This window comes from Taudactylus pleione, unplaced genomic scaffold, assembly GCF_031769625.1.
Source record: "Taudactylus pleione unplaced genomic scaffold, aTauple2 ptg000314l, whole genome shotgun sequence".
In the NCBI taxonomy this organism is placed as follows: Eukaryota; Metazoa; Chordata; class Amphibia; order Anura; family Myobatrachidae; genus Taudactylus; species Taudactylus pleione.
In genome coordinates, this window is record NW_028284715.1 from 5913695 (window position 1) to 5939241 (window position 25547).

General features: G+C 46.5%; 1 protein-coding gene across 1 annotated transcript in view; it reads left to right on the forward strand.

Moving 5' to 3' along the window:
* DPYS (dihydropyrimidinase) overlaps positions 1 to 25272 on the forward strand; it is a 74199-nt gene extending 48927 nt beyond the window's left edge. The window contains exons 8-10 of the mRNA XM_088442589.1: positions 8956 to 9163; positions 18564 to 18647; positions 25060 to 25272. Coding sequence (XP_088298715.1) covers positions 8956 to 9163; positions 18564 to 18626 — 271 coding nt within the window. The 3' untranslated portion in view covers positions 18627 to 18647; positions 25060 to 25272. The remainder of the gene's footprint in view (positions 1 to 8955; positions 9164 to 18563; positions 18648 to 25059) is intronic.
* Positions 25273 to 25547: the final 275 nt, after the last annotated feature.

Consider the following 25547-nt stretch of genomic DNA (forward strand, 5'->3'; position numbering starts at 1 on the left):
CTCATTTCGCAATCAGTTATGCGACACACCGGCGACCTCCATCCCATAATACACCCATCAACCCGGTTTCCGTGCATTTGAATAGCCACCTGCCAGTCGCTGCCCAGGAACTTCCGGCACATTTCTGAGACCGCACGTCTTAGTAGCTACTGCGACTGTGAGCGTACACACCGTGGGACGCATAGCCCATTGACAAACGTCAATTTGTGATAATGTCAGCATTGCATTCAACTCAGAATAAGGACTCGTCTCTATAAGCATGTGTTACCTTCTGCTCTAAGTAGCCCTTTATTGTATTACTTATACATCTACGCTGATGTTCCTTTTTAAACCCATTTCACTATGGGGTAGATGTACTAAGCTCCTAACTGACATTTTTTCAAACACAACCTGTAAAGTGACAGTGAGAAGCTGATTGGTTGGTACTTCTGGATCTATGTACTAAGCCTTGGGGGCCTATTCATCATCACTTAATTTTTAAATATTCGGGCCATTCATCACAAAGGTAAAGCAGAAGATATCACAGATTTTTCCTACTTACCTTCCACTCCCGGAATGGTACGCTGTCCCCATACACTAGTATGGGGACAGAATTCATCAAGCTCTGAAAATACAATATTTTCGTAGCTCGAGTGCGGGAGCATTCGCCATCTTCAGATAATGAATGCTCCCGACACTCGCTCCTTCCCTATGGGAAGGAGTCCCAGGTCGTGAAGAGGGTTCCCTTTGGATGCCTCCGCCCCTGTCCGGCTGCTTCCACTGGACGTCCGGGCTCTTGTGCACAAGCGTGATCTGTAGGTCACTCCGAAAGGAACAGTGAAAAGAGTCACTGGTCCGAAAAGGAGCAGTGAAGCCGCTCGCGGGGCAGCTGATTTTTCGCATCAGCTGTCACCGTGCCGGAGCAATGATGAATTCATAATTGCTCCGGAATTCGTGGCGAACCGACCCTGATAATTAACATCATGAATGGGCCCCTTGGAAAGGACCTGATTGGTTTGGCACTTTATCACCATCCACTTTATCCCCCACCAAGGCTTAGTACATAGACCCCGTTATCTCCCCCTACTTTATCTCTTTCCAAGGCTTAGTACATCCTCCCTTATAGCCCTAATAGATGCTACTGTAGGTTTGATATGTGAAGTTGGAGCTCTCTCACGTCAATACAATATCCCACTTTTCTTCCTTGTCATTCAGGACAGAATTTTCCTGTCTGTTCTCTGCTAGAAATAGACTCTTCCTTGTCACATTGTGACTGTAGAATAGTACTGCTTCTGCACAGATGTCTGTCACCGCACATGTTTAAATATTTAAATCATCAACTCCATAGGCAGGATAGAATAATGAGTTTTATTGTCATGTAAAAACATCTACTATATGCTAACCCCGAACAATGTCACATTAACTGCTAGATTAGTACATCAGAACCCTACATGTTTATTTGCATTCATTTTTTAAGCCATATTAAATAACTGGAATAATGGGGAAAGGCAGAAGCCATTGGCCTTTCACCTGGTTGCACACTGGAGGATAACATTCTGCCTGCATCTTAAATTGACCGAGGTTGTTGTGAGGGTTCTCACTAGCTGTGATGGATTCGGCATGACTGCTAAACAAGCAGAGCGTTATTGGTTGTGACAGATGGTAGGAAGCTATTTTTGAACCTGGCTGTTGTGCTGTGCACCTACAAGGAATGTTCTGCGCCTCTAATGGTCTGTTTTGGCTCGTGTGTCAGATCTCTCTGTTTGGACAATGGAGCTCAGTATGACAAAGTCATCCTTTAATGCATTGTGCGTGGGGGTTGTTTTGCTGTTTTTCCTACGCTTTATAGGATTACAGTAATTTGTTTATATGAATTGAACATAAGTTGCAGGCAGGTAGGACATCAAAGCTTTCCTGCTCTCATCCTAACCCACCGCTTCCTGCTCCTTGCTCACTGCCTCTCCCTCTTTGCCACCCCTGTCTGTCTCCCACTCTCCTTTAGATTGTAAGCTCTTATGAGCAAGGCCCTTTGGCTTTCTCAGATGACCTGAAGCTGCAAGCGATGGTTGCGACGGTGATCCCATGCTGCATCTTCAGACACAGCAATCGGATCTGCGATGGCGTCTATTTCCTTTAGAATATTTACACATAGCAGCTGCTTACAAAGACGCAACTGCTGTGTGTTCTGAGTCCACATCTGCATCAGACCCTAAGCTCGCAACCGGTTATGCGAATCGCCTGCGACACTCCCAGAACGCACCCATAAGACAGTGGAATAGCCACCTTCCAGTTACCGTCCAGGAATGCCCAATAATACATTTCCGAGACAGTGCATCTTGCATGTGCTGTGCGACTTTTTAGCAACTTAGAGGCATGTGCAGCTGAAAAACATTGACCATTTGCACCCAATGTTTTACCTCTATGCTTGTGTCTGAGATGTTTACCGCCATGGGACACACCTCGAAACTGCACGGGGAGCCTTGCACTTTCCATAAGCGTTTCTGGGTGGTAACGGGGAGGGGGGTGTCTTAAAGTTGTGGGCGTATTGGTGTCGTTTACACACACACCCAAAACAGGAGGGCTACAATATAGCTTCCAAAGAGCTTGCTGTACGTCAACTAAGGGCAGCCGCACACTAGATGGGCCAAGTGGTTCCTATTTGCTGTTAAATTCTATGTTTCTATGTAACCATTGCATCAATTAGTGAACATTTTCAAGTTTCCAGCAGAAAAATTGCACCTGTCCAGCTGCTGTGGAACTACAGACCCCAGCATTCCCCACCCACCAGATAGCATGTTTAAGTTTATTAGCTCAATTTACGCTCAGACCTGTCTGAGTGCTCACAACCATTTCATGGCTGCACATTACAAGTTGAGATATCTGTAGACAATTAGTCGCTGTTGCCTTGTGTTAGTCAATGCGCAGAAAACATTGGTGTAACCTAGTGAGGCCTCTCACCGCATCTCCACGAGCTGTCCGTCCTGCCCATTCTCATCAGCCAGTTCTCTCCTGAAGTGACAAAGTGCGCGCAGGAACTTCCCGCTGGCATCTCCGTCCAGCTTTTACAACGCGGCTTATAAATTAAAGAGTTTAACACCATTAAAATGTGTCTGGAGTCACAATAATCCTATCAAACTATTTGTGCAATCAGAAAAGGTTAAAGGCAAAACAAGGCAGTGATATTTCAGAGCGGGAACATCTCAGGTATAGTGGGTAAAGCTAGCACACGATGACCTAGATTCATCCAGCTGGGACAGTATGTGTTCAGCTCCACTGGTGATTTATCAATGTGCCTGGAATATAGATCTGTTGGAGAAGTCAGTGGATGGACATGTTTTATATTTGGACTATTGCTCCCCAGTATAACCAGTAAGTCAACTTTAATCACACGTTCAGAGCTATATCCACGCACTTATATCCATTGAAGACAAAATATTTGTGTAGTGGTAAAAAATATAAACTTTCAAGGCCCTTAAAACCTTGGGGGCCACACATCATAACCGGGTTAAGACCTCAAGTGGCCTTAAGGCATATTTGCCAATTCTCCCTTATTGTCAGGGAGGCTCCCTGAAATAGCAGCAATCTCCCTGTCTCCCTGAAAAGTCTAGCAATCTCCCTGATTGCACCTTGTCCTTACCCCCATTATGAAGCTGTTATATTTAAAAAAAAGAAAACAAAACAGAGATGTATACATTCAAATAGTATCATTTCCCTGCATTGGGTATAAGGTACAATGATCCCTATGGCTACATGCATTTTCTGGAAAGTATCAGTGTGTTTTCATCAACAAATAAATCTTACTATCAGCTTTGGGGCTCATTTACGTTTGGGTGTAAGTCAATTTTATGGCACGCCTCTTAGATGTAGCAGTACACGCCCACTTTACCGCCGCGCTCATAGGTGCTGTTTTCACACCTGAAATGCTTTTTCAAAAGTAGGCAAGTATGCTCTATGGAACATACTGGTTTGGGCTTCTTTCCTTCACCTGTTTGTAAAAAAGAAAAAAACTAAACCTAAATTCAGGGCCCAAGTGCTCGCTGGTCCCTAGGCAGGAGCTTAGGTTGCCTAATGGATGATCCGGCTATGCCACACATTATATGACAGTTAAAATGTGGTGTTTCAATTGTCCCACTGCACGGCCCCCTCTAATCATCTGTACTATTTCTGCATTACAATGGGAGAGAACTGGCACAAATTCTCTACTAGGGCAGCATTGAGTCTAAGTCACAGTAGGCCTCCGCCTAGGGGCAGCAGATGTTTAGAGGCTGCTTTTTCCCTGCACAAACAGAAAAATAAACTTCTACACCAGGATTGATGATTTGTACCGTGTCACCATGTTGTCATCCACAACAGGTTCGGGTAGACTACATAAAGTTCTGTGTGAAAGAGATATAGCGGGTGAATGTGATATCCCAGCCCTGTTGTCCACTCAGTACAACGCGTTCACTTAAGGGCCTGATTTAGCAGCAGACACAAATGCAATCACTTACAGATCGCAGTGCTAAAATGTGCAGCCGACATAAAGATGCTCACTGCTGCTTTCTCATATCCGTCCAATGTCGCACTTCTGCGTAGACACCCGTTCCATCGACGCACATCAAGCTGTCATGCAGCATCTATGGCAGGTCTGACCAGCCGTAAACACTGCAGCTCTCCTCGCAGAGGGCTCTCATGCTGCAAATGCAACCGCTATAGCTAAATATGCATACCCATGAAAAGGTCAGACAGGCCTGCGTTTACTTATCCACCCCCGTTACCACCCCCAAACTCTGACCACGTAACACTCACTTTGCGAATGGATCCTCCGTGCGTATGTAATCGCAGTGCAATCACGACATGTGCACTGTGAGACTTACACGCATGAGCAATGGTAAATAATCACTCGAACTGCGTAAACATGAGCTCTGCGTCTGCTGCTAACTCAGGCCCTCAAAGTTAGAATATTAGTTTGCCATGGTGGGGTCTCCTGTCTCTCACATTTACTTTGCAGGGACTTTGGGGCCTATTCATCATAACAAAAATTTCTCTGGAGGTAATTACTGTAGGTTTAGAATTCGCATGGAGTTTTACCTAATTACCGGAGGAATTCATCATTCCTCCTCTCCATAACTATCTATTCCGAAAGGCTGTCATTTTTGTGATGACAGCTTTTCAGAAAATAGATACTTTTCCCTCTCTTCTCTAACTTACCGCAGCTGTAATCAGTGCTGCGCGTGCGCTGTTATCTTCACAAAAGCGGCGCATGCGCAGCACAGATTACAGCCATGGTAATTCTGTGTCCACAGAGCATGGCAATATGAACCATTGTGTAACTAGCCCACACAGGGCCTAATTCATGTTTGTACGCAAAAGCTGATGTTTATGCAGATTGACAGCATTTGGGGGAAGTAATGGGGTGTGGCTAGAGAAACACAGGTGTATCACGACCAATTAAGCACTGTTTTCTAGTTGTGCATAAATTAGCCACTGCGCTCTTGCTGCAGCAGGGAGGCACATATAGAAACCGTTGTAATTCCTACACCGTTCACCTGATTTGGATGTAATTACCCTCAAATTAAATCTGAAAGTCTGCAGTTAAAGCACATCTTGTTTGTTTCATTTCAAAGCCATTGTAGTGGTGAATAGAGGCTAAAATATGAAAATGCTGTCAATGTCCCAATATTTATGCACCTGACTGTATATTTGCAATAAAATAAAGTTTTCACTGCAACCTTACAATGGCAACAATTACATAACATTTGTTAAGACACTCTTTTAAGGAAATAACATTACACTTGGATCTGCAAATTTTATTGTAACCGGAACACTGGACTTGCAATCCAACTGCAGAGAAGAAGGTTAAGAGCGAACATATATATTACATCACATGTATGTATAACAGAACAAATAAAGCATCTTCTACCACATCTACCTGGTGCACCAGGAAAAACACAGATTGCAATAGTCTCAAAGTTTCTCACTGCATGCAAGCAATTAGCTACCTAGGAGACAGTATTTATAAATGTTGCCCGGGTTGAAGAAGTATGTTGGGGGATAAGTTGAAATGTACTCTATCTATGCAAGATCCTGCACTGATGCTTTTTAAACAGTTTCAGTTACTTGTTTCTAATATTAGGGTAAACAATGTAATCCTCTCTGTCTTCTTTCGCTGAGTATTATAGGCAACTTGTCTGAACCCAATGGTTTTATGCAACACTATCTATTTAGTAGCAACTGTATTGTAGCTGATCATGCTTAATAAAAGTTAATTGAAGCGATCTATTTGCAATTTCTCCTGGCTAGTCTCCCTGTGTTTGTGATGAGAATCTTGCTGCTATCCAAATAATGGGTTTAGTCTGTGAGAAACATCGTAGTCGCAGGTACACGGTTTGCACCTCAAGCCTGCTGATAATTTCTATACTCAAATCTTCCACCAACCAGATCATGGATGTATTAGTATTTTACATGTTCGGTCTGAAGACTCTTTATAATTTCTAAAGCGAGTATCGCTATCGGGTATTAGAAAGGTGGTCATACAATGTCTCTCTCCAGATGCAGGTCTTACTCTGATCTCATTCAACTATGACAATGCCTATTGCGAGTGGAGGCCAAGGGAAACAGATTCTAGTGAGACTGTAGAATTTATGACTTGAGTACAGTATGTTTATTTAGTGGCTGTTGTGACTGATGAGCGCTTGAGTAGACTTTCCTTACCCCTTCAGCATGTATAACCTCCACCTCCGATCTCCCTTACACACTCTGGCTATGTCTTTCACCTGAAATCCGCAGCAGCACCTCTGCACTAAAAGCTCTCTGCCTTGTCACACTGCAGCCCAGTCTGAGGAGAAGCTGCGCCTGCTCTCCACTCCCCCGATCCGCCTCCCAAGCAGCGCTAAGCAAAGGAAATACACCGGCACTGAGCTCCACCTCACTTCCTCTGCCGTCCAGTCCCTTCAGAGCTCCAGACTCTACAGTCCTCCTGTGGCTCTCCTTACTGCCCGCTCCGGTCCCGGCAGCCGCTTCCCTCAGCGCGCTCCGGGTAAATCCAGCCTCTCACTCTGACAGCTCTCATGTGCCCCAAGGCTGTTCAGAGTGCCGGATGTCACAGCCGGGGATCTGCCGCGACTCTGATCACCGCCGGCTCTGAGGTAAGAGTCCCCTCACGCAGGGTACCCCTACCGGCTCACTGCCTCAGGCCGCTACTCCCAGCAGCACCCGCGGGAGTTTCTTTTATAGCAGCGGTCGCGTGCGGGTCCGATTCCCGCTCCTCGCACGTGCCGCTCTCCTCTCTGGCCATCATATTATGTATGGGGACAGGTTCCCCTATATAGCGGATGGTAGTGTCCTGTGCCTGGCTGCGTGTCCCCAGTGTCCACAGTCTCGTGGGGCAAACCACTTCAAATTCCCGGCTGTAAGGGGTTAATATACTGTATATGAAAAGGGCAGCATGCCTAGTCCAAAATAATTTACAGTACCTATATGGACCACCTAGTCTTTAACTTATTACTCTGTAGATAGATGAATTAGCATTTTTAACTATTTATATACAGTGCACATCTGTCAGCAAAATAAATAACAGTATTTTATATAAATGGGGCGTTGACCACTTCAGGGGTGTCACAGCGGCTCCATGGGTGGGGGGAAGAGTGAGCTAGGATAAAAGTCCACTGAGGGGTGCCAAAATCTATTTCCGCTTACCAAAAAACTTTGGCTCGGGCCGGCCCTGTCTGCGTTCAATGTTTTCGGTTATGTGTGCGAGTGGTGGATGTGAGATGCTTTCAGTGATCGTATGCACTAGATGGCAGGGGGAGTTATTAGCATATTTTCACAATTGCGATTCGTGAGCGATCGCAGCTGTGATTGCTGTTGTGTACAAACATGAATCAGCCCCTGTACTGTACAATGATGTAAGCTCATTTTCCGACCTACTGAAAAAATGACCCAGCCTGGCGGGGGCCTGGGTCAGACGCCGTCCCCCTCCCTGTCAGCTGAGCAGCCCAACACACGCTGCCGTATGCTGGGCTGCAAAGGGAGACTGCAGAGCAGCCGCAGTCTCCTATGCCTGTGGGGGTGAGCGATCATCCCGATCACGCCCCCACCCCCGGATATGCACTGGGCTGAGGGGCTCACAGCCCCCTCCCTTAGTTTTGTTTCGGTTTTTCCTCAAGGGGTCCGTGGCCACACCTCCCACGGTCAGGCCATGCCACTTCAACTGGGCCCGACCCGGCTCTTGGCAGCACTGCCCTCAGCTGCCTTATTTAAGCCCTTGATGTACAATATTAGAAACGTATCTGTTGAGAGATCAGTGCACTCTACGCTGCCTCTCCCTCTGTTGCCGGGACCCACCGGTACTTTGTATCTTGGAGAGGTACTTTGTATCCTGGAGAGGTGGGTCACTAACACGACCTGTGACTATAACCACAGTGTGCTACTGCGCGTGTATGGCTTCTCTCCTCCATACTCCATATCAGAGGACGTGTCCCTGAGCGTCACTATAACAGTGTGACATATCCATTATATCACAATCACTGCCTATATATCGGTGTGTGCTGCACCACATGCACTAACCCCATACGTTCCTGGCTGCATCTGGACATACTGTTGTACATATTATATGCCTGCATTGTGTTCCTGATGCTTACCAATGAACCTTGTGTTACACAGCACCTGTTTTCTACCAGTTAATAGTAATAAATGACTCAATCTGGTCATGTACCATGTGAACTAATCCATATCGCATACCGATGACACATATATAAATTTCGGAGGTTCTGCCAATAATATCATCACGTCTCCTTTCTTCTCTGCTCCAAGATATACTTATTGAGGTCCTTTAGTCTACCTGAGTATGTTGCATATTCTAGATTATACAACATTTTTTGGGAACTTGACTGCAGTGGCCCATGCTATCTTTATGTTATTACATAAGTAATAATAATACAATATCAGCACTTAGCAATGCTCAATACACTCTGACATAAATGTCTTATTTTACAGAACCATCTCTGCTAAAACCCATCACCAGGCTGTGAGTTTCAATGTATTTGAGGGCATGGTTTGCCACGGAGTCGCTCTGGTCACTATCGCTGGCGGAAAAGTGGTATATAAAAATGGAGTATTTCAGACCATGGCAGGCCATGGGAAATATATTCCACGCAAGCCCTTTGCTGAATATGTCTACAGCCGGATTTTAAAAAGAGATGAAGTAAGTAAACACATCGTAACCTAAATTATTTTTATTTCTGCCGCTGTTGAGTCTAATTCAGCTTGGGGAAGGTTCCCTAGTAAAGGCACGGTCTGGGAACCCCACTTCTAACACCACTAGATAATTACAATGCTTACATTTAGGTAAAATAAATTCAATAGCTTCCAAAAGGGCAAAACAAAACTTGATAGGCAAATTGATAGTATTTAACTAAGGTTAAACCAACTCAAAGAAGGAAACATCACAATGGGTTCAAAGCATAATTTGCCAACCAGCAATTCTTTCATTTGTCCGCTGGTGTGTTAGAATATGAATGGCTAAAATCATATCTCAGACATATACATATTGGCTAGCTTGACATTTTATAAAGCATCAGAGAATGCCCTGCACTATTAGTAGAGTTAAACCCATCACTGACATAAGACATTCCATCTCTGGAACATGGAGTTCTCTCAATGGCGTTTAAATGCTTATGCTTTGGGTCAATGCTTGGCCTACTGCACAATAAAGGTAACTGATGAGCCAATGTCCCACTCTCATTACTAGCCTGTGGGATACAGGGGGTCATTCAGACCCGGTCGTTAGCGCCGATGCGCTCGGACCAGGTCGATGACCCCCCCAGGGAATGCGGCGCCGTCGTGCGCATGCGTGAGACCCGCTATGCCGACAGCGCCGGTCGTAGCGGGTCTCGATCCAAAGGGGGCGAGCTGTCGATGTTGATTGACAGCTCGCCCCATTTGGAAGGCGGGCCGGGGGGGTGGCAGCCCAAATGGGGGCGTTCCCATGGGAACACCTACCGTTTGGGGGCGGCCTCACTGACATCACTAGTGATGTCAGTGGAGAGCTTCCAGCTCAGAGAGCCGAAAGCTCTCCGGGGCTTACGACAAGGAAGACCCTACCCTAGGGTCTCGTCGTAAGCCCCGATGGTCGCGATGGTCTTGACCATCGCGTCCATCACCTTAGGCGGTCGTAAGGCTGCGGGTGTTAACCCACAGCCTTACCACCGCAAAGGAGGATGTCTTGAAAATTCAAGAGGTCCTCCCCTCATTCAGACAGACCGCACGCTCTGTGCGACCGGCTCTGAATGAGGTCCACAGTCTCAACACTGGCTTGTACCATGCTGTAAGGAGATCCGGTCATATATTGTCGACAGTTACCACAATATCAACATTATAATATCAACATGGTTTAATGTATCGGCAGACACTGTGTTGTCATCCCCAGAATGTTGCCACAATATTGACATCTGAACTGTCGCCATGTGGAATGTCAATAACATGAGTGTTAGGGGTAGGCTGTGGGTGGAGGTTAGGCTTAAGCTAACCCTGAAGATGATGCTGGATATACCACTACTACCAGGACTAGGTAAGTGACCCCTGGGCTACAAGAGACTTTAGGTCTACATTCTATAATGTCACCACATCATCCGTGTAGACCAGGTGCATGTCGACATGAGAACTGTCAACCTAACATACCACATCTGCTCTGAGTACCAGGTGGGCACAGCACTGACTCAAAGACATACCCCCAGTCTGGAAATATAGGGGGAGATATATTAAAGCTTGGATAGAGATAAAGTGGTGAGTGTTAAAGTACCAACCAATTAGCTCTTAACTGTCATTTTTAAAATCTCTCTCTGGGGCCTATTCAAGATCGAAGGCCGTATGGCCCCCGATGATGAAGTATTGAACTTCATCAAGGGATACTTAAGTATACAACTCGCAGCGGGGGATAGATTACACCGGAGCAATTCATCATTGCTCCGGTAAGGGGACAACTGCTCCAAAAAGCATCTGTCCCCTTGGTTAGTATCGTAGCTACAGATATAGCTGCGTTACTTACCTCCTCCCCGTTGGCCCGGCTACACATGCATGACCCAAGATTACGCATGCGTACAGCCGCCGGGGAGGTAGTGAGGAAGCGGCGGAAGTATGCGCTTGGATCCCTCTTTGCATCCCCGGAACTCCTTCCCATAGGGCTACAAGAGCAAGCGCCGTCTGAAGATGCTGAATACCAAGGGGGTCCTATCGGACCACTGATGATGAATGGCCTGGTTACTTAAATATGCAGAAACTAGCATTTCCGCATGGTTACCTGGCCATTTATCGTTTGATGAATAGGCCACATTATGTTTTGCTGAATCTACCACATAGGGGCCTATTCATTACAATAATAATCGAGGGGCCGGGCGGCCCCCGATAATTAAGTAACCAACTCGCCGTGAGTATCAGTGGTGGATACAAAATCAGCGGACCAATTCCACATTGCTCTGGTGCGGAGACAGCTGATCTGAAGATCATCTGTCTCCATGTCCCTATCACTACTACATCTATAGCAGTGAAACCTTGCATGGGCACGTCTGACGTGGCAGTGCTAGTGCGCATGCATGAACTGGGGTACAGATCTGCACACAAAGCCCTGACGTCTGGCGGAAGGAGTTGAACAGGGGCGGAGTGATCCCAACATATCCATCTTCGCAGCTGGGACTCCTTTCCATAGGAAGGACCAGGTGTGCGAGAACAAACGCCAGCTGAAGATGCCGAAGTTTCCTGAGGTCAAGCTCTGAAAATGTTGTATTTTCGGAGCTTGATGAATTTAGATCCCCATACTAGTGTATGGTGACAGCAGGCTAGATCGGGGTTGGGTAAGAAGGTGATATCCATGATATCTCCTGCATTACCTTTATAATTAATGGCCCCAATACTTCATTTCTACGAAAGTAGGTAAAAATTACATTTTCCCCTGCTTTTGGAGAAATTAAGTGACGTTCAATAGACCCCATAATGTCTTTGTATACATTGTATACTGTCCCAGCTGAAAGTAATAAACAGAGGAACCAACTCAAACATGTTCAACTGTTCAATCTTTGCTGGATCTGTCTATCCATGAAATGGGCATTTTGGAGCAGGAACCGGGAGTTCAGACTTCTGGGAGTGTCAAGCACGTGTCATGGGAGTGTAACTTGAGGAGATTGGTCAGACATTTTCTGGCCAATCTCCTGCACTTAGTATTGGTATTATTATTATTATCATGTATTTATATGGCACCGCAATGGTCCACAGCACCTTACAAGGTACGTAAACAGAAACAGTATGAACAAAATAAGAAAAAAGTGACTTACAGTGCATAATTCTGCAGGACAAGGTTTATAAACATTGTGGCATCAGCAGTCATAATACCCAAACTGGGCGATAGAACGATTGTAAGCAGTGGGGATGAGATGCAGGAAAAGAAGAAGGAAAAGCATGTACTGTAAGGGAAGAGGGCCCTGCTCGTGAGAGCTTATAGTCTAATGGAAAGGGGCAGACAGACAGGGGTGACAGACAGAGGGGAGAGACAGTGAGCAAGGAGCATGGAGCAGTGGGTTAAGATGAAAGCTGGATGGCTTTGAGAAAGAAATGGGTCTTGAGAGCTTGTTTCAAGTTTTGTGGAGATGTAAGGAGTTCCAGTGGTAGGAAGCAGTGCGGGAAAATTTTTGGAGATGGGAGGAAGTAATCAATTGAGAGGAGAGGCAGCATGCATTTGTGCATCTAAGCGAGATAAGGTTAAAGAAGTAGGAGAGGATTGGGTGAAGATTTTGTGAATGTGAGAAGTTTGCGTTCTGAAGGGGAAGGGTAGCCAGTGTAGGGCTTGTAGGAGAGAGAGGCATATGCAGTACGATTGAGGAGGAAGATGATTCGGGCAACAGCATTGAGCTCAAATTGGAGTGGAGAGAGATGGAAGACAGGGAGGCCAGATAAGAGGAGGTTACAGTAGTCCAGTCTGGAGATGATCAGATGTGGGTCTTAGTTGCCTCCAAAGTGAGAAAGGGTCTGTTCCTGGAGATATTTTTCAGATGGAAATGGCAGGGCTGAGAAAGATAGTGAATGTGTGGTTTGAAGGAGAAGATGGAGTCAAGAATAACTCCAAGACAGCACATTTGCTGGCTAAAGGAGATGGTGGTGCTGCCAATAGATAAGGAAATTGTGGGAGGTGAGGTTATTCTGAAGGGTGGGAAGATTATCGGCTCAGTCCTAGACATGTGGAGTTTAAGAAAGCACTGGGACACCCAGGATGAAATAGCAGAACGACAGCTGAAGATATGAGTGAGGAGAGTGATGGAAAGGTAAGTGTAAGAGAGGTAGATTTGAGTGATATCAACGTAGAGATGATATTGGAGGCCAAACGAGCTGATGAGCTCACCTAAAGATGATGTATTAAGGGAGAGTAGCAGAGGTCCAAGAACAGAACCATGGGGGACACCTACTTGTAGAGGAAGTGCAGGAGAAGTGGAGTCATGGGAGGAGACAGAGAAAGAATGGTCAGAGAGGTAGGAGGACACCCAGGAGAGGACAATATCACACAGACAGAGTGGGTGAAGGATTTGCAAGAGGAGATGGTGGACCTTGTTGTTAAAAGCAGCAGAGAGGACAAAGAGAATGAGCAGAGTAGTGACCCTTGGATTTAGCAGCAAGAAGGTCATTGCTGATTTTAGTGAGGGAGGGTTCTGTGGAGTAGAGAAGACAAAATGGGTCAAGTAGGGAGTGGGAGGAAAGAAAGGCGGTAAGGCGGTTGTAGACAAATCACTCAAGGAGTTTGGAAGCAAAGGGGAGGAGAGAGATGGGGTGGTAATTAGAGATAGTGGCCCTCATTCAGAGCCATACGCTCTGAGCAGAACGCACGCTCTGAATGAGGGCCGTCCTCCATAATTATGGAGCGTCCTCCTGGACGCTCGTATAGCTGTGGGTCACCACCCACAGCCTATACGAGCGTGCAGGTTGATGGCCGCGATGGTCCTGACCATCGCGACCATCGCCACTGCGAGCCGGAGCCTGCGGTTGAGTTTCTCAACCGCAAGGCCCTGAGTGATTTTGGCTCTATCAGAGCCAAAATCACTCCCACTGACATCACTAGTGATGTCAGTAGGCCGGCTTCTGAGGGTAGGCGTTCCCTTGGGAACGCCCCCGTCAGGGAGGCACGCCCCCAGCACGCCCACCAAAGGGGGCGTGCTGTCAATCAACATCGACAGCACGCCCCCTTTGATCAGACACAACGAGCGAAGGAAAGTCCTTCGCTCGTCGCGTCTGGCGCATGCGCACGACGGAGCTCCCGCCATCGTGCGCATGCGCAGTGCACACCATCGACCCACTTGCGAGCGGACAGCCGCTTGCGAGTGGGTCTGAATCAGGCCCAGTGTCAGGATAAAGGGTGGTTTTTTTTAAGAATGGGGGAGATAAAGGATTGCTTGTATATACGGGGGCAGTGCCTGATGAGAGGGAGAGATTGAAGAGCTGGGCAAGATGGGAACAGGCATCAGGAGAGAGGGAACGGAGGAGTTGGGAGGGGATAGGATCAAGGTGGAGGGTTTGAGGACCGGATTAGGGCCATGACTTCATCTCCAGAGGCTGGGGAGAATGAAGTCAGAGTTGGACAAATGAATGGTGAAGATGGGGAGAGGCAGGCTGGGAAAGTAGGGGATGTGGTAATGAGGGTCTGGTGGGATGTGAACTTGGTGGTGAAGTCATGCTCAGAAAGTAAAGAGGGTGGGGGTGGGGCAGAGGAGGGAGTTGAAAGTGACGAGGAGACAATGGCCATTGGAAGGAGATAAGGGTCTATTGCAAATGCAGAAACTAATGATGATGGTTGCAGCATTTGATGGGTGAAGCGGCTTCCCACTTGCAGATGCATAGATCCTCGGATTAGCTGTATGGAATCTTACATTAGCATAATACAGTTAATCAGGCTTCCACGACTACCCAAAAATAAAGCCACTTTGCGTCTGGCTGGAATCGCGCAGGTTCATGCAGCTCGCAGATTATTACATATGGGCCTTTATCTTCACTTAGACTCTTGTTTCAAAAGCTATTACATTATTATAGAATGATTTCCCCAGCAGATAAAGAATGCTCCGGATTCGCTCTTGACACTCCTAAAACTTTCCTGAGTGTTGCTCCTTATTAGAAATATTTGCAATCTCAAATACAGGCATGACATCTGCCTTAGCCACATGAGTGGACAGCTCATGGCCTCCCATGAGGTCAGCTTCACCTCCTGATTTCATCTGTGCTACTGTGAACATTGGGCCCGATTCAGACCCGCTCACGAGGAAGCGTTCGCACGCAGCCAGCCGATCTCTGCAAACCGCGCATGCATACGCATCGCAGTGCGCGTGCACGAACCAGTGCAAGCGATCGGGAAGCATACACTCGCCGCACATAGACTGCCCTGTACAATGAGTGACAGGAGAAGCTGTTTGTGGGTGGTAACAGGGGCAGGCCAATAGAAATGGGGGAGTGGAGGTGCGAACACAGGTGTGTCTGAGCATCTTAACGCCGTTTCAGAGGTGTGCATAATTAACAGGCAGCGTCATAGTACACGTCACTTGGTTGTATTTCACACTGTGCTCGCAGTGCTTGTGGCAGGGTATAGTCAACCACAAGCACTGCGTTCGCTTCCGATGGTTCTCGATGTACCGATGGTTGCACACCCATCCAAGACATGACGTGCGCAAGTGGACGTCTTAAGACGGGATGGTGGGCGCCTGCATACACAGAGCGATCGCACACCAAGACATAGTGAGCGTACTATTGCCTTGCCGTTTGATTACCTGCCATGCTGGGAGTGTTCTGGATTTGCATACACTGAGTGCGTGCGAACGCATCTAGCGAGCGGGTCTGAATAGAGCCCATTGTGCGTAAAGTACAAATGATCAGAGATAATAAAAATGTGCTATGGCCCAGACAAATATATTTTATAAAGTTGCCAAATGGACTAAAGAGATTATTAAAGTACATTCTCTAAGCTGTGATATAGCAATAAGCTGTCAGGATGGATAAACTTTCACAATGTATAAACAGCATATACTGGAACTGAGCAGTAACAAATCAATACATCATACAGTAGAACACGTAATTGGGGCCAGGGACACATAGCGTCAGTATATTGGCATACTCCGAAAAATCTGAATAATTACAATGTATATAAGTATTATGCAGTGTACATAGGGGGTCATTCAGACCCGCTCGCAAGCGGGTCGATGTTTGGCGAATGCGCATGCGCACGACGGAGGGAGCTCCGTCGTGCGCATGCGCGAGACCTGGCGAGCGACGAGGAATACGTCGCTCGGGGTCTCGCACCAAAGGGGACGTGCTGTCGATGGTGAGTGACAGCACACCCCCTTTGGTGGGCGTGCCGGTGCGTGGCTGCCAGACAGAGGCGTTCCCATGGGAACGCCTACCGTCTGAGTCCGGCCCCACTGACATCAGTAATGATGTCAGTGGGAGTGATTTTGGCTCTGATAGATCCAAAATCACTCCTGGGCTTGCGGAAGCGAGACCCTACCGCAGGGTCTTGTCGCAAGCCCGATGGTCGCGATGGTCTTTGACCATCGCGACCATCATCATGGACGCTCGCATAAGCTGTGGGTCGTAACCCACAGCTATGCGAGCATCCAAAAGGCCGCACCATTTTCAGCTAGGACGGCCCTGATTCAGAGCAAGCGCTCTGGTCAGAGCGTCCGGCTCTGAATCAGGCCCATAGACGAGTGTGGTACGATATGTCGACAGTCAATGTTCGCATTCATCATGTCGGCGTGATAATGTTGACATGATCATAATGTCGTCATTGACCATGTCAACATTCACTATGTAGACAGTGATGAAATGTCGACATGTTAGAATGATGACTTATCGTCCTTGCGGTGACTTCCCTGCTCCGACGGCTGCATGAACTTCAGTGCGTCTTCCGGCTCCCGACGGTCATGTGACTGTGATTTCTTGGTCAGAGTTATGATTCTCTGTCATTCCACTGAGTATTTCTCCCCTATCCCTAACCCTCTCTCTAGTGCCTAAACCTACTCCTCCCCCACCACAGCCTAACCCTTACCCTCCCGTCTACAGCCTAACCCTCCCCCCCGCATCCTAACCCTAACTCTCCCAACCCACAGCCTAACTCTAGCCATCCCCCCGCAGCCTAACCCTAACCCTCCCCCCACAGCCTAACCCTGACTCTCCCACCTGCAGCCTAACCCGCCCCCCACAGCCTAACTCTAGCCATCCCCCGTACCCTCCCCCAACAACCTAACCTACTCACCCACAGCCTAACCCTTACCCTCTCCCCTGCAGCCTAACCCTAACCCTCCCCCTGCAGCCTAATCCTAACTCTCCCACCTGCAGCCTAACCCTCCCCACAACAGTCTAAACCTATCCTCCTCCCCCACAGCCTAACCCTTACCCTCTCCCCTGCAGCCTAATCCTCCCCACACCTTCAGCCTAACCCTAACCCTCTCACCTGCAGCCTAACCCTCCCCCCCCGCAGACTCACCCTAACCCTCCCCCCCCCACAGCCAAAACCTAACCTCCTCCCCATGCAATCTAAAACCATGCCCTGCAGCCTAACTCTAATGTTGACATTTCACCTGTCAAGATTCTGAGAGTGTTGACACGTTGCTTGTACATTGTGATGTCGGCTTTATGAATGTCAACAATGTAATTGCTGACCTATTGACTACGTCCCCACATAGACAGCTGATTCACAGATAGTTGTGTCATAATGTTAAATATATCTCAGTAAGTAGAGTTTCATTTTGGCAGCTCTTCTTTCGCGTAATATTTTATTAGAAACATTTTCAGATACTGGGCCTGATTCACTACGGAACGCAACTGCAAATGCAATAGCGATTACACACGCAGTTCAACTGCGATAGTATGCTAATCCATTGCGATCACAATGCTGCCGCTGCACTACATATGGACGCCAACTTTACCTTACACACATCCGTAAGTTTAGCAAGACTGCGAAAACATCGGTACAATCGAGGACCATCGCAGCCTCTACGCACACTCTGACCTTACTCAGGAATTGCTAACTTCCACGCACGCTATCAGGCCTCAGGCTGCGTACGGTATCGCAGTGGATAATTTATGCACTGGCACGCCTGCTTTTGGCCGACCACCACCCCCCATCATCACCCCCAAATGGCACTTCCTGTCAATCACTCTGGGATGGGTCTGCGCAGTCCCGATCGCAATGGCTAGTTCGTGCACGCGCACTGCGGGCATATTAGCAACTGCATTCCTTGCTTCATCAGGCCCATTGTCCATAAATTTCTTGGCAATCGCTGTAATATCATGCCTTGTACATGCCCACAGGCTGATTAAAAAAATTAACTTTTTTTTAAATGATAATAATTATAATTATTGTTATTATTATTAATAGTAATTTATATAGCGCACACATATTCCGCAGCGCTTCACAGAGAATATTTTTAGAATTCACATCATTCCCTGCCCCAGTGGAACAATTATGTTCTCTATCACATGAACACACAAGGGTAAATGTTTATCAGAAACCAGTGCTTTTCAGCAAAAACTTTATATCCTCTGAGCACATAAGTTTAATTTCATTGCATTGCGTTTTTTAGGTATGCCAACCAGTTCCAGTACAAAGAGAGCCATACAAAGGAGAAGTTATCAAGTTGAAGTAAAATCTGCATCATCAGCAACAGGTAATGTTCAGCAAGGTGCTCATGTACAGGGGCGTAGGAACGAAAATTTTCATGGGTGTGCAAAAGGCCAAGGACTACTATAGGGCCTGGAGCCCCTTTTTCTCATGTTTGGTATCTTGTTTTACGCCACTTGTAACAGTGACTATAGATATACAAAGACTCCCAATCCTATGGTCATTTTGGTAAGTGTTTCTGGGGTTGGCCAACCCTAGTTTCATTGTTTATTTTTCCTATAAAATTGTATTTATACATTATTAAATAAATATTATTATTAACTACCAATTAGTAAAATAGCTGTTAGAAAAATAACTTAAATTGTTCATCTTAAAAATTTACATTTCTTCTTCAGGGTCCATAGGGATCTACAGGGATACCATAAGGATATTATGGTTGGAGAGATCCAGGCACCAAACAGTTAGAGCTTTCAGCTCCCAGGATGCCTCGGGTCCTCCTCCATATATACCCTCAGCCACAGGCCTTCAGTTGTTCGTTTGGTGCGGCAGGATTCAGACACACCTTTGTAACGGGACTGGTCAGGCACTCCTAAGCTTTTATTTTATGTTTTGTTTTATTTTCTGTGTTTTTGGGTTGGCAGTACTGCGTGTATGGAGTAAGACGCATGCACTGCGACTCCATCTACCAACAGGGCTGGTGATTTCGGCGGGTCTCGGCTGAGCTTGATAGCAGTCAGGCCCCAGAATATCCGCGTCCTCACTAGACCACCGGGGTCTTTTCATCTGACGCTGGGGATCGGCAGCAGACGCTTCTGCTGCCATGAGGCCAGCATACCCGGCCGGTTGATGCAGCTTAAGGGAGGTAGGCGCTCCCCCGGCAGCTCCTCCCCTGACACAGTCCCTTCAAAGGTTTTTGTGCGTCTGGGTCGCTCCTCCTACCCGCCTCGTGTATATGAGAGTCTATTGGTGCGCTGCTGTAGCTGTTGGTCTCAGGAGTTTTTGGGTCAGTCTCCCTTTATACCTCTCCCATGGTAGTCTCCCAAGCATTGTGTTTTGAGTAGTTGATTCAGAGAACAGTGCAACTAATTTGCATATACATTGTATGTGACTGTTTGCTAGCTACTGTGTTAATACTGCTTTTATTTCTGACTGTCAGTTATAACTATCTCCGTGTTTCTCCTCATCCCTCTGTTGCAGGTGTGTGTGGAGTTTTTCTTTATACTTCACATTTATTTGTTATTGTGAAGGTTGTCACATTACATTGCATTGTTACCTTTATAATTGATATGTCAAAAGGTAAAGGGAATTCAGCAGGAGGAGGCCCCTGTGCTGGTATCATGTAAAGCCTGTTTGGTGGGCTTGTCGTCTCAGGACTTTACAAAGGATGGTTTGTATGCTGTCTGTTATAAAGAACCTCTTCACCAGTCCCTGTACAAGAGCTATCTTGGGTGTCTTCCTTATCTCAGGTTATGAAGCAATTTGAGGATCTTATTGCTGCTCCCACACTGCCTCCTTGTATGGGGTACCCACAGCATGCTATGTTTGCACCTCCTATACATCCTTCGTGGATGGATGCTTATGCCCACTCAAGTCCTAGTATGGCTCAGTCAGCTGTTGCAAGCAGACCGGTAGTTACTAAGGCACCTAAGCGAAAGTTATCTTTTTATCGGTCTGCTCAGCATATGGATTTAGACGCATCATCAGGGGAATCAGACGATGCTCAGGGTTTCATCTCCAGGGTCTAGTTTGGGAGAGGAGGACCATACCGGAACGTGGCTAAAACAGACTTTCCTAAATCCGAGCAGCTCCCTGAGCTTATGGAAGAGGCATGGGGTAACCTGGATAAACTGTTTAATGTAAATAAAAGATTAACATCGTTGAATCCTTTCCCAGCTTCCGAATGTACTACAGTAAGTGGGAGGTACCCCCTACTGTGGATGCTTACGTGACAGACTTAGTCAGAAATGCTACATTGCCTTTTCCATTAGCATCTTCCCTTAAGGATTCTACAGATAGGAAATTTTAAACCTGTCTTAAGGGAATATTTTCATCATCGGAAGTAGATATTTGTCTAGCTATGGCTGGAGCCTGGATAGCCAAAGCTGTTGAAGAATGAACGGGGGCATTGGAAGAATCTCTACCAGATGCTACCAGAGAACAGATGATGTATATCTCCCACATATGGGAAGCGGTCTCCTATTTGGGAGAAGCTGCAATAGATGCTGGAATTTTATCTTCTAAAGCAGCTTCAGTAGTGGCACGCAGGGTCCTTTGGATCCTGGAAAGCTGATACAGGATCAAAGAAGGCTCTGGAAGCCTTACCTTTCTATGGAAATATACTTTTTGGAGCCAAGTTAGATAAGATAATAGCTACTCTAGCGGGTTCAAAGTCTGCAGGTCTGCCATCAACTGGTACAACATAATCTAGGCATGTCTCTTTTCGGTCCATTTGTCCTCAGGGACGAGCAAAGGAACCATCTCCTTCCAGGCCATCTAGTTTTCACAGGACATCAAGGCAACAAACTAAGAGGACTGGACTGGCTAGATGTCCAGCTTCTAAGCCGGATGACAAACCCTTGGCCTGATGGGGTGGGCCTCCTCCTGGCGGATCCCAGGGTGGGAGGCCGACTTCTTCAGTTTACAGATTACTGGCATCAAACAACAACAGATGCCTGGGTCCGAGAAGTGGACTCTCAGGGGTATGCCATCACTTTCCGGATGCATCCTCCCCAGAAGATTTTTGCACAGATCCTCCATCAGGTGCGGTCAAGGCCTTGGCCCTTCAGGAGGCCATTAACTCTGCTGCAGGCAAGGGCAATAATCCCGGTTCCTGTGTTGCAACAAGCAAGAGGTTATTATTCCAATCTATTTTTGGTTCAGAAATCAAATGGGTCTCATCGCTCTATTCTAAATCTAAAAACCCTCAACAGGTTTATTTATGTACCCAAGTACCGTATGGAAACTCTCCGGTCAATTATTTTGGCAATGGAGCCTGGGGATTTTATAGATTTCCTGGACATTCAGGATTCGTATCTGCATGTTCCTATTACGCCATCCCTCCAACAATTTCTACGGTTTCCTGTCCTACAACAACATTACCAATTTCAGGCATTGCCCTTTAGCCTATCAATGGCCCCCTGGGTATTTTCCAAGATAATGGTAGTCATGACAGCCTATCTCAGGTGTTAGGGAATCAGAATACTACCATATCTGGATGATCTTCTGATATTGGCACAAACTCCAGTTGTTTTACAACACCATCTCCATCTGACCATAGTCTGCCTACAAAAGCACGGCTGGATCATCAATCAGAAGAAATCCTCTCTTTCTCCAACATAGCAAATGATATATCTGGGAGCACTTCTGGATTCTCAGGTACAATGGGTGCTTCTACCAGAGGACAAGATTGTGGCCCTATCATTGCAAGTACGCAAACTGCTATGTAAGTGAAGGGTATCCATTCTATCAGCAATGCAGGTCCTGGGATTAATGGTATCCACCTTCGACATGGTGGGGTATGCTCAGTTTCATTCCAGGTCTCTGCAAAGATTGATTACCTCCAGGTGGAACGGACAGTATCAGCTAATAAGGTCCCAGACGATCCTTCTCACTCCAGAGGTTTGTCTCTCCCTCCTGTTGTGGCTGAAAAAGGATTATCTGGACAAAGGGCGCCCATTCTGGATTCCAAATTGGGTGCTTTTCACCACAGACACCAGTCTTCGTGGATGGGGAGCAGTGACAGGTCATCACACCTTTCAGGGAAGATGGACAATTCAGGAAAGTAATCTGCCAATAAACATTCTGGAACTGCGAGCACTAAACAAAGCACTTATCATGGCACAGGACCTGCTCCAAGGCAAGCCGGTCCAGATCCAATCCGACAACGCAACTACAGTAGCCTATCTCAATCATCAGGGAGGCACGCAAAGTCATGCAGCCGTGAAGGAAGTGACAAAGGTTCTGATTTGAGCAGAACGTCATCTTCTGGCCATCTCAGCAATATTCATTCCGGGAGACCTCAATTGGGAAGCATACTTCCTAAGTCATCAGGACATACTGTACATGCCAGAGAGTGGTCTCTCCACCCAGGAGTGTTTCAGCTCTTGGTGAACAAATGGGGTCTACCAGACATAGACCTCATGGCATCTCGTCACAACCACAAGGTCCCCAGGTACGGGTCCAGGTCCAGAGACCCATCAGCAGCATTCATGGATGCACTGGCAGTAAGATGGGACTTCAGCTGGGGTATCTCTTTCCTCCAATTTCCCTCCTCCCATGAGTCCTCGGGAAATTCAAGCAGGAAGGTGGAAGTGGCTCCAGCTTACCCGAGACGTCATTGGTTCACGACATACAGAATCTATCCATAGACAGTCCGTATCCTCTTCCTCTAGGCAGGATCTGTTAAAGCAGGGTCCCTGCCTGCATCCAGATCTACATAGTCTGGCTTTGATGGCGTGGCTCTTGAATCTTCCATCTTGAGAGCCAACGGTTTCTCCTGCTCTGTGATTCAAACGATGCTTAGAGCACAGAAGCTGGCCTCTGCCCACATCTATTACAGGGTTAGGCGTTCTTTTGGTCAATGGTGTTCCCCTAGGACAGGGGTTCCCAACCACGGTCCTCAAGGCACACTAACAGTCCCACTTTTAAGGATAGCCATAGTTGAGCACAGGTGGCTTAATTAGTACCTCAGTTATTTTGATTTAACCATCTGTGCTTCAGCATGGATATCACAAAAACCAGGACAGTTAGTGTGCCTTGAGGACCGAGGTCGGGAAACACTGCCCTAGGAAGTATGACCCGAAGGTGTTTAGGGTTTCCCGGGAACTGGCTTTTCTCCAGGCTGGGTTAGATCTTGGTCTCCACTTGGCCACTATGAGAGTGCAAGTTTCTGCATTGCCCGTCTGGTTCCAGAGAGAGATTGCTTCATTACCAGATGTTAGAATTTTTTTTCAGGGAGTTCTGCGAGTTCGGCCTCTCTTTGTCCCACCAGTAGCACCGTGGGATGTGTCTTTGGCTCTTAAGGGGCAACAAGCTTCCCCATTTGAACCTCTGGACTCTGTAGACTTGAAATGGTTGACAGCGAAGACACTTTTTCTCCTCGCTATAGCTTCTGCAGTTTGCACGCAGTCTCTGATTTAGCAGCGCTTTCTTGTCGCTCCCCATTTTTTATTTTTCACCAGGATAGAGCTATTCTTCGTACAAGGGAGGGTTACCTACCTTAGGTAGTGTCCCATTGTCATGTGGACGAAGAAATTGTAGTTTCAGCTTTTCAGGCTCCAGACCTCTCTGGAGGTGAGGCCTTGTGTGCCTGCTTAAGCTTACTGCAAATTGTTATAGCAAAATGAGTGGGGCTTCTAAGAAAGAAAGAAAATGTGTTTGCAAGAATAAAATGTACGCAGAACAAACATGGAGACAACTTAATTAATTTGCTTTTGTGTAGAAGTTCAAGGGGGGGGGGGGGGCGAACACAGTCTTTGCCCACCTAACAGAAATTATGGGGGGGCAACTGCCATCTCTGCCTCCCCCCCTGCTCCGATTCTCCCTGTTGCCCTGGGAAGGGAGGCAGCCAGGGACAGCTATGGAGAGGGAGACAGCCCTATCTGCCTTCCGGCGGTTTTCCCTGACTCCCAGAGCAGCAGAGAGAACAACCATAAGTGACAGATATTTGACAGGTACGTTTGGAACAAAGATGCCCAGGTCATGTATATGCTCACGTTAGTGTACATCGGGGAAGATAACAGTGTTGAAAAGAACTTTCAGTAAAGTGGAGATTTCCTTTTACCCCAAACTTGCCAACTCTCCATGATTGTCAGGGAGACTCCCTGAAATAGTAGCAATCTCCCTGACTCCCTGAAGAGTCCAGCAATCTCCATGATTGCACCTTACCCTCATTATGAATCTAATATATATATATATATATATATATATATATAAATAAATAAACAGATATATATATATATATATATACATTAAAATGGGATCATTAGTATCATTTCCATGCATTGGTTATAAGGCACAATGATCCCTATGGTTACATGCATTTTCTGAGAAGTATCAGTGTGATTCCATCAACATGTAGATATTACTAACTGCTCTGGGGCTCATTTGCATATGGATGTAAATCAGTTTTATGACACGCCTCTCAGATGTAGCAGTACACGCCCACTTTACCGCGGCGCTGATAGGTGTTGCTTTCACAATCTCCCTGAATATGTTTTTCAAAAGTAGGCAAGTATGTGTTACTTCTCACATTTCCTTATTTAAGGGCAATTGACACTGTGGTTGAGAAATAAGATAACTGTAGACAGTGCTTTCCATGACGGCCCTGCTCGAGTGGGGTGGCAGGAATGTAAATGTTACTTACAAAGATGAGCGTACATTAAACATGATCCCGTTGTATTTACTAATATTTGTCTCCTGTGTTATTTTTACAGTATTTTCTTTTTTTTTTTCTGTAGGACAACAGAGTAATGAGCAAAACAAAGCATGGAAAACTGAGGCCAAGAAGCTCTTAATATACATATATTTCTGTTTCTTATATATCATAATGTGTATAATATATAGCAAAGGTAGGCATGAATTGGTTCTGCCATACCACGGACTGGCAAGGCATGCTGAGACTTCTAGTTCCACAATCGTAGACTGGAAGGCTGCCTTCCCCTGCTGTACAAAATGTTACATCCTATTATTCTGAGCATGCAGCATTGTGTCAGTACTGTAGTGACGTTATACCCGCTACTAGATTCACCGGTTCTCCTGGGAGCAAAACGGGACAAAATAGCATCAAATTATTCATATTACAATTAGAAGTGGTGTAATATATGGGCCAATAGTAACTCTTTCAGTGAATCATATTTAGTTTATTTAATACATTGAAAGGAAAAGATCAGTGATTATATATATATGCAGTATAGGGCATATTTACTAATTAATTACAATTACTTAT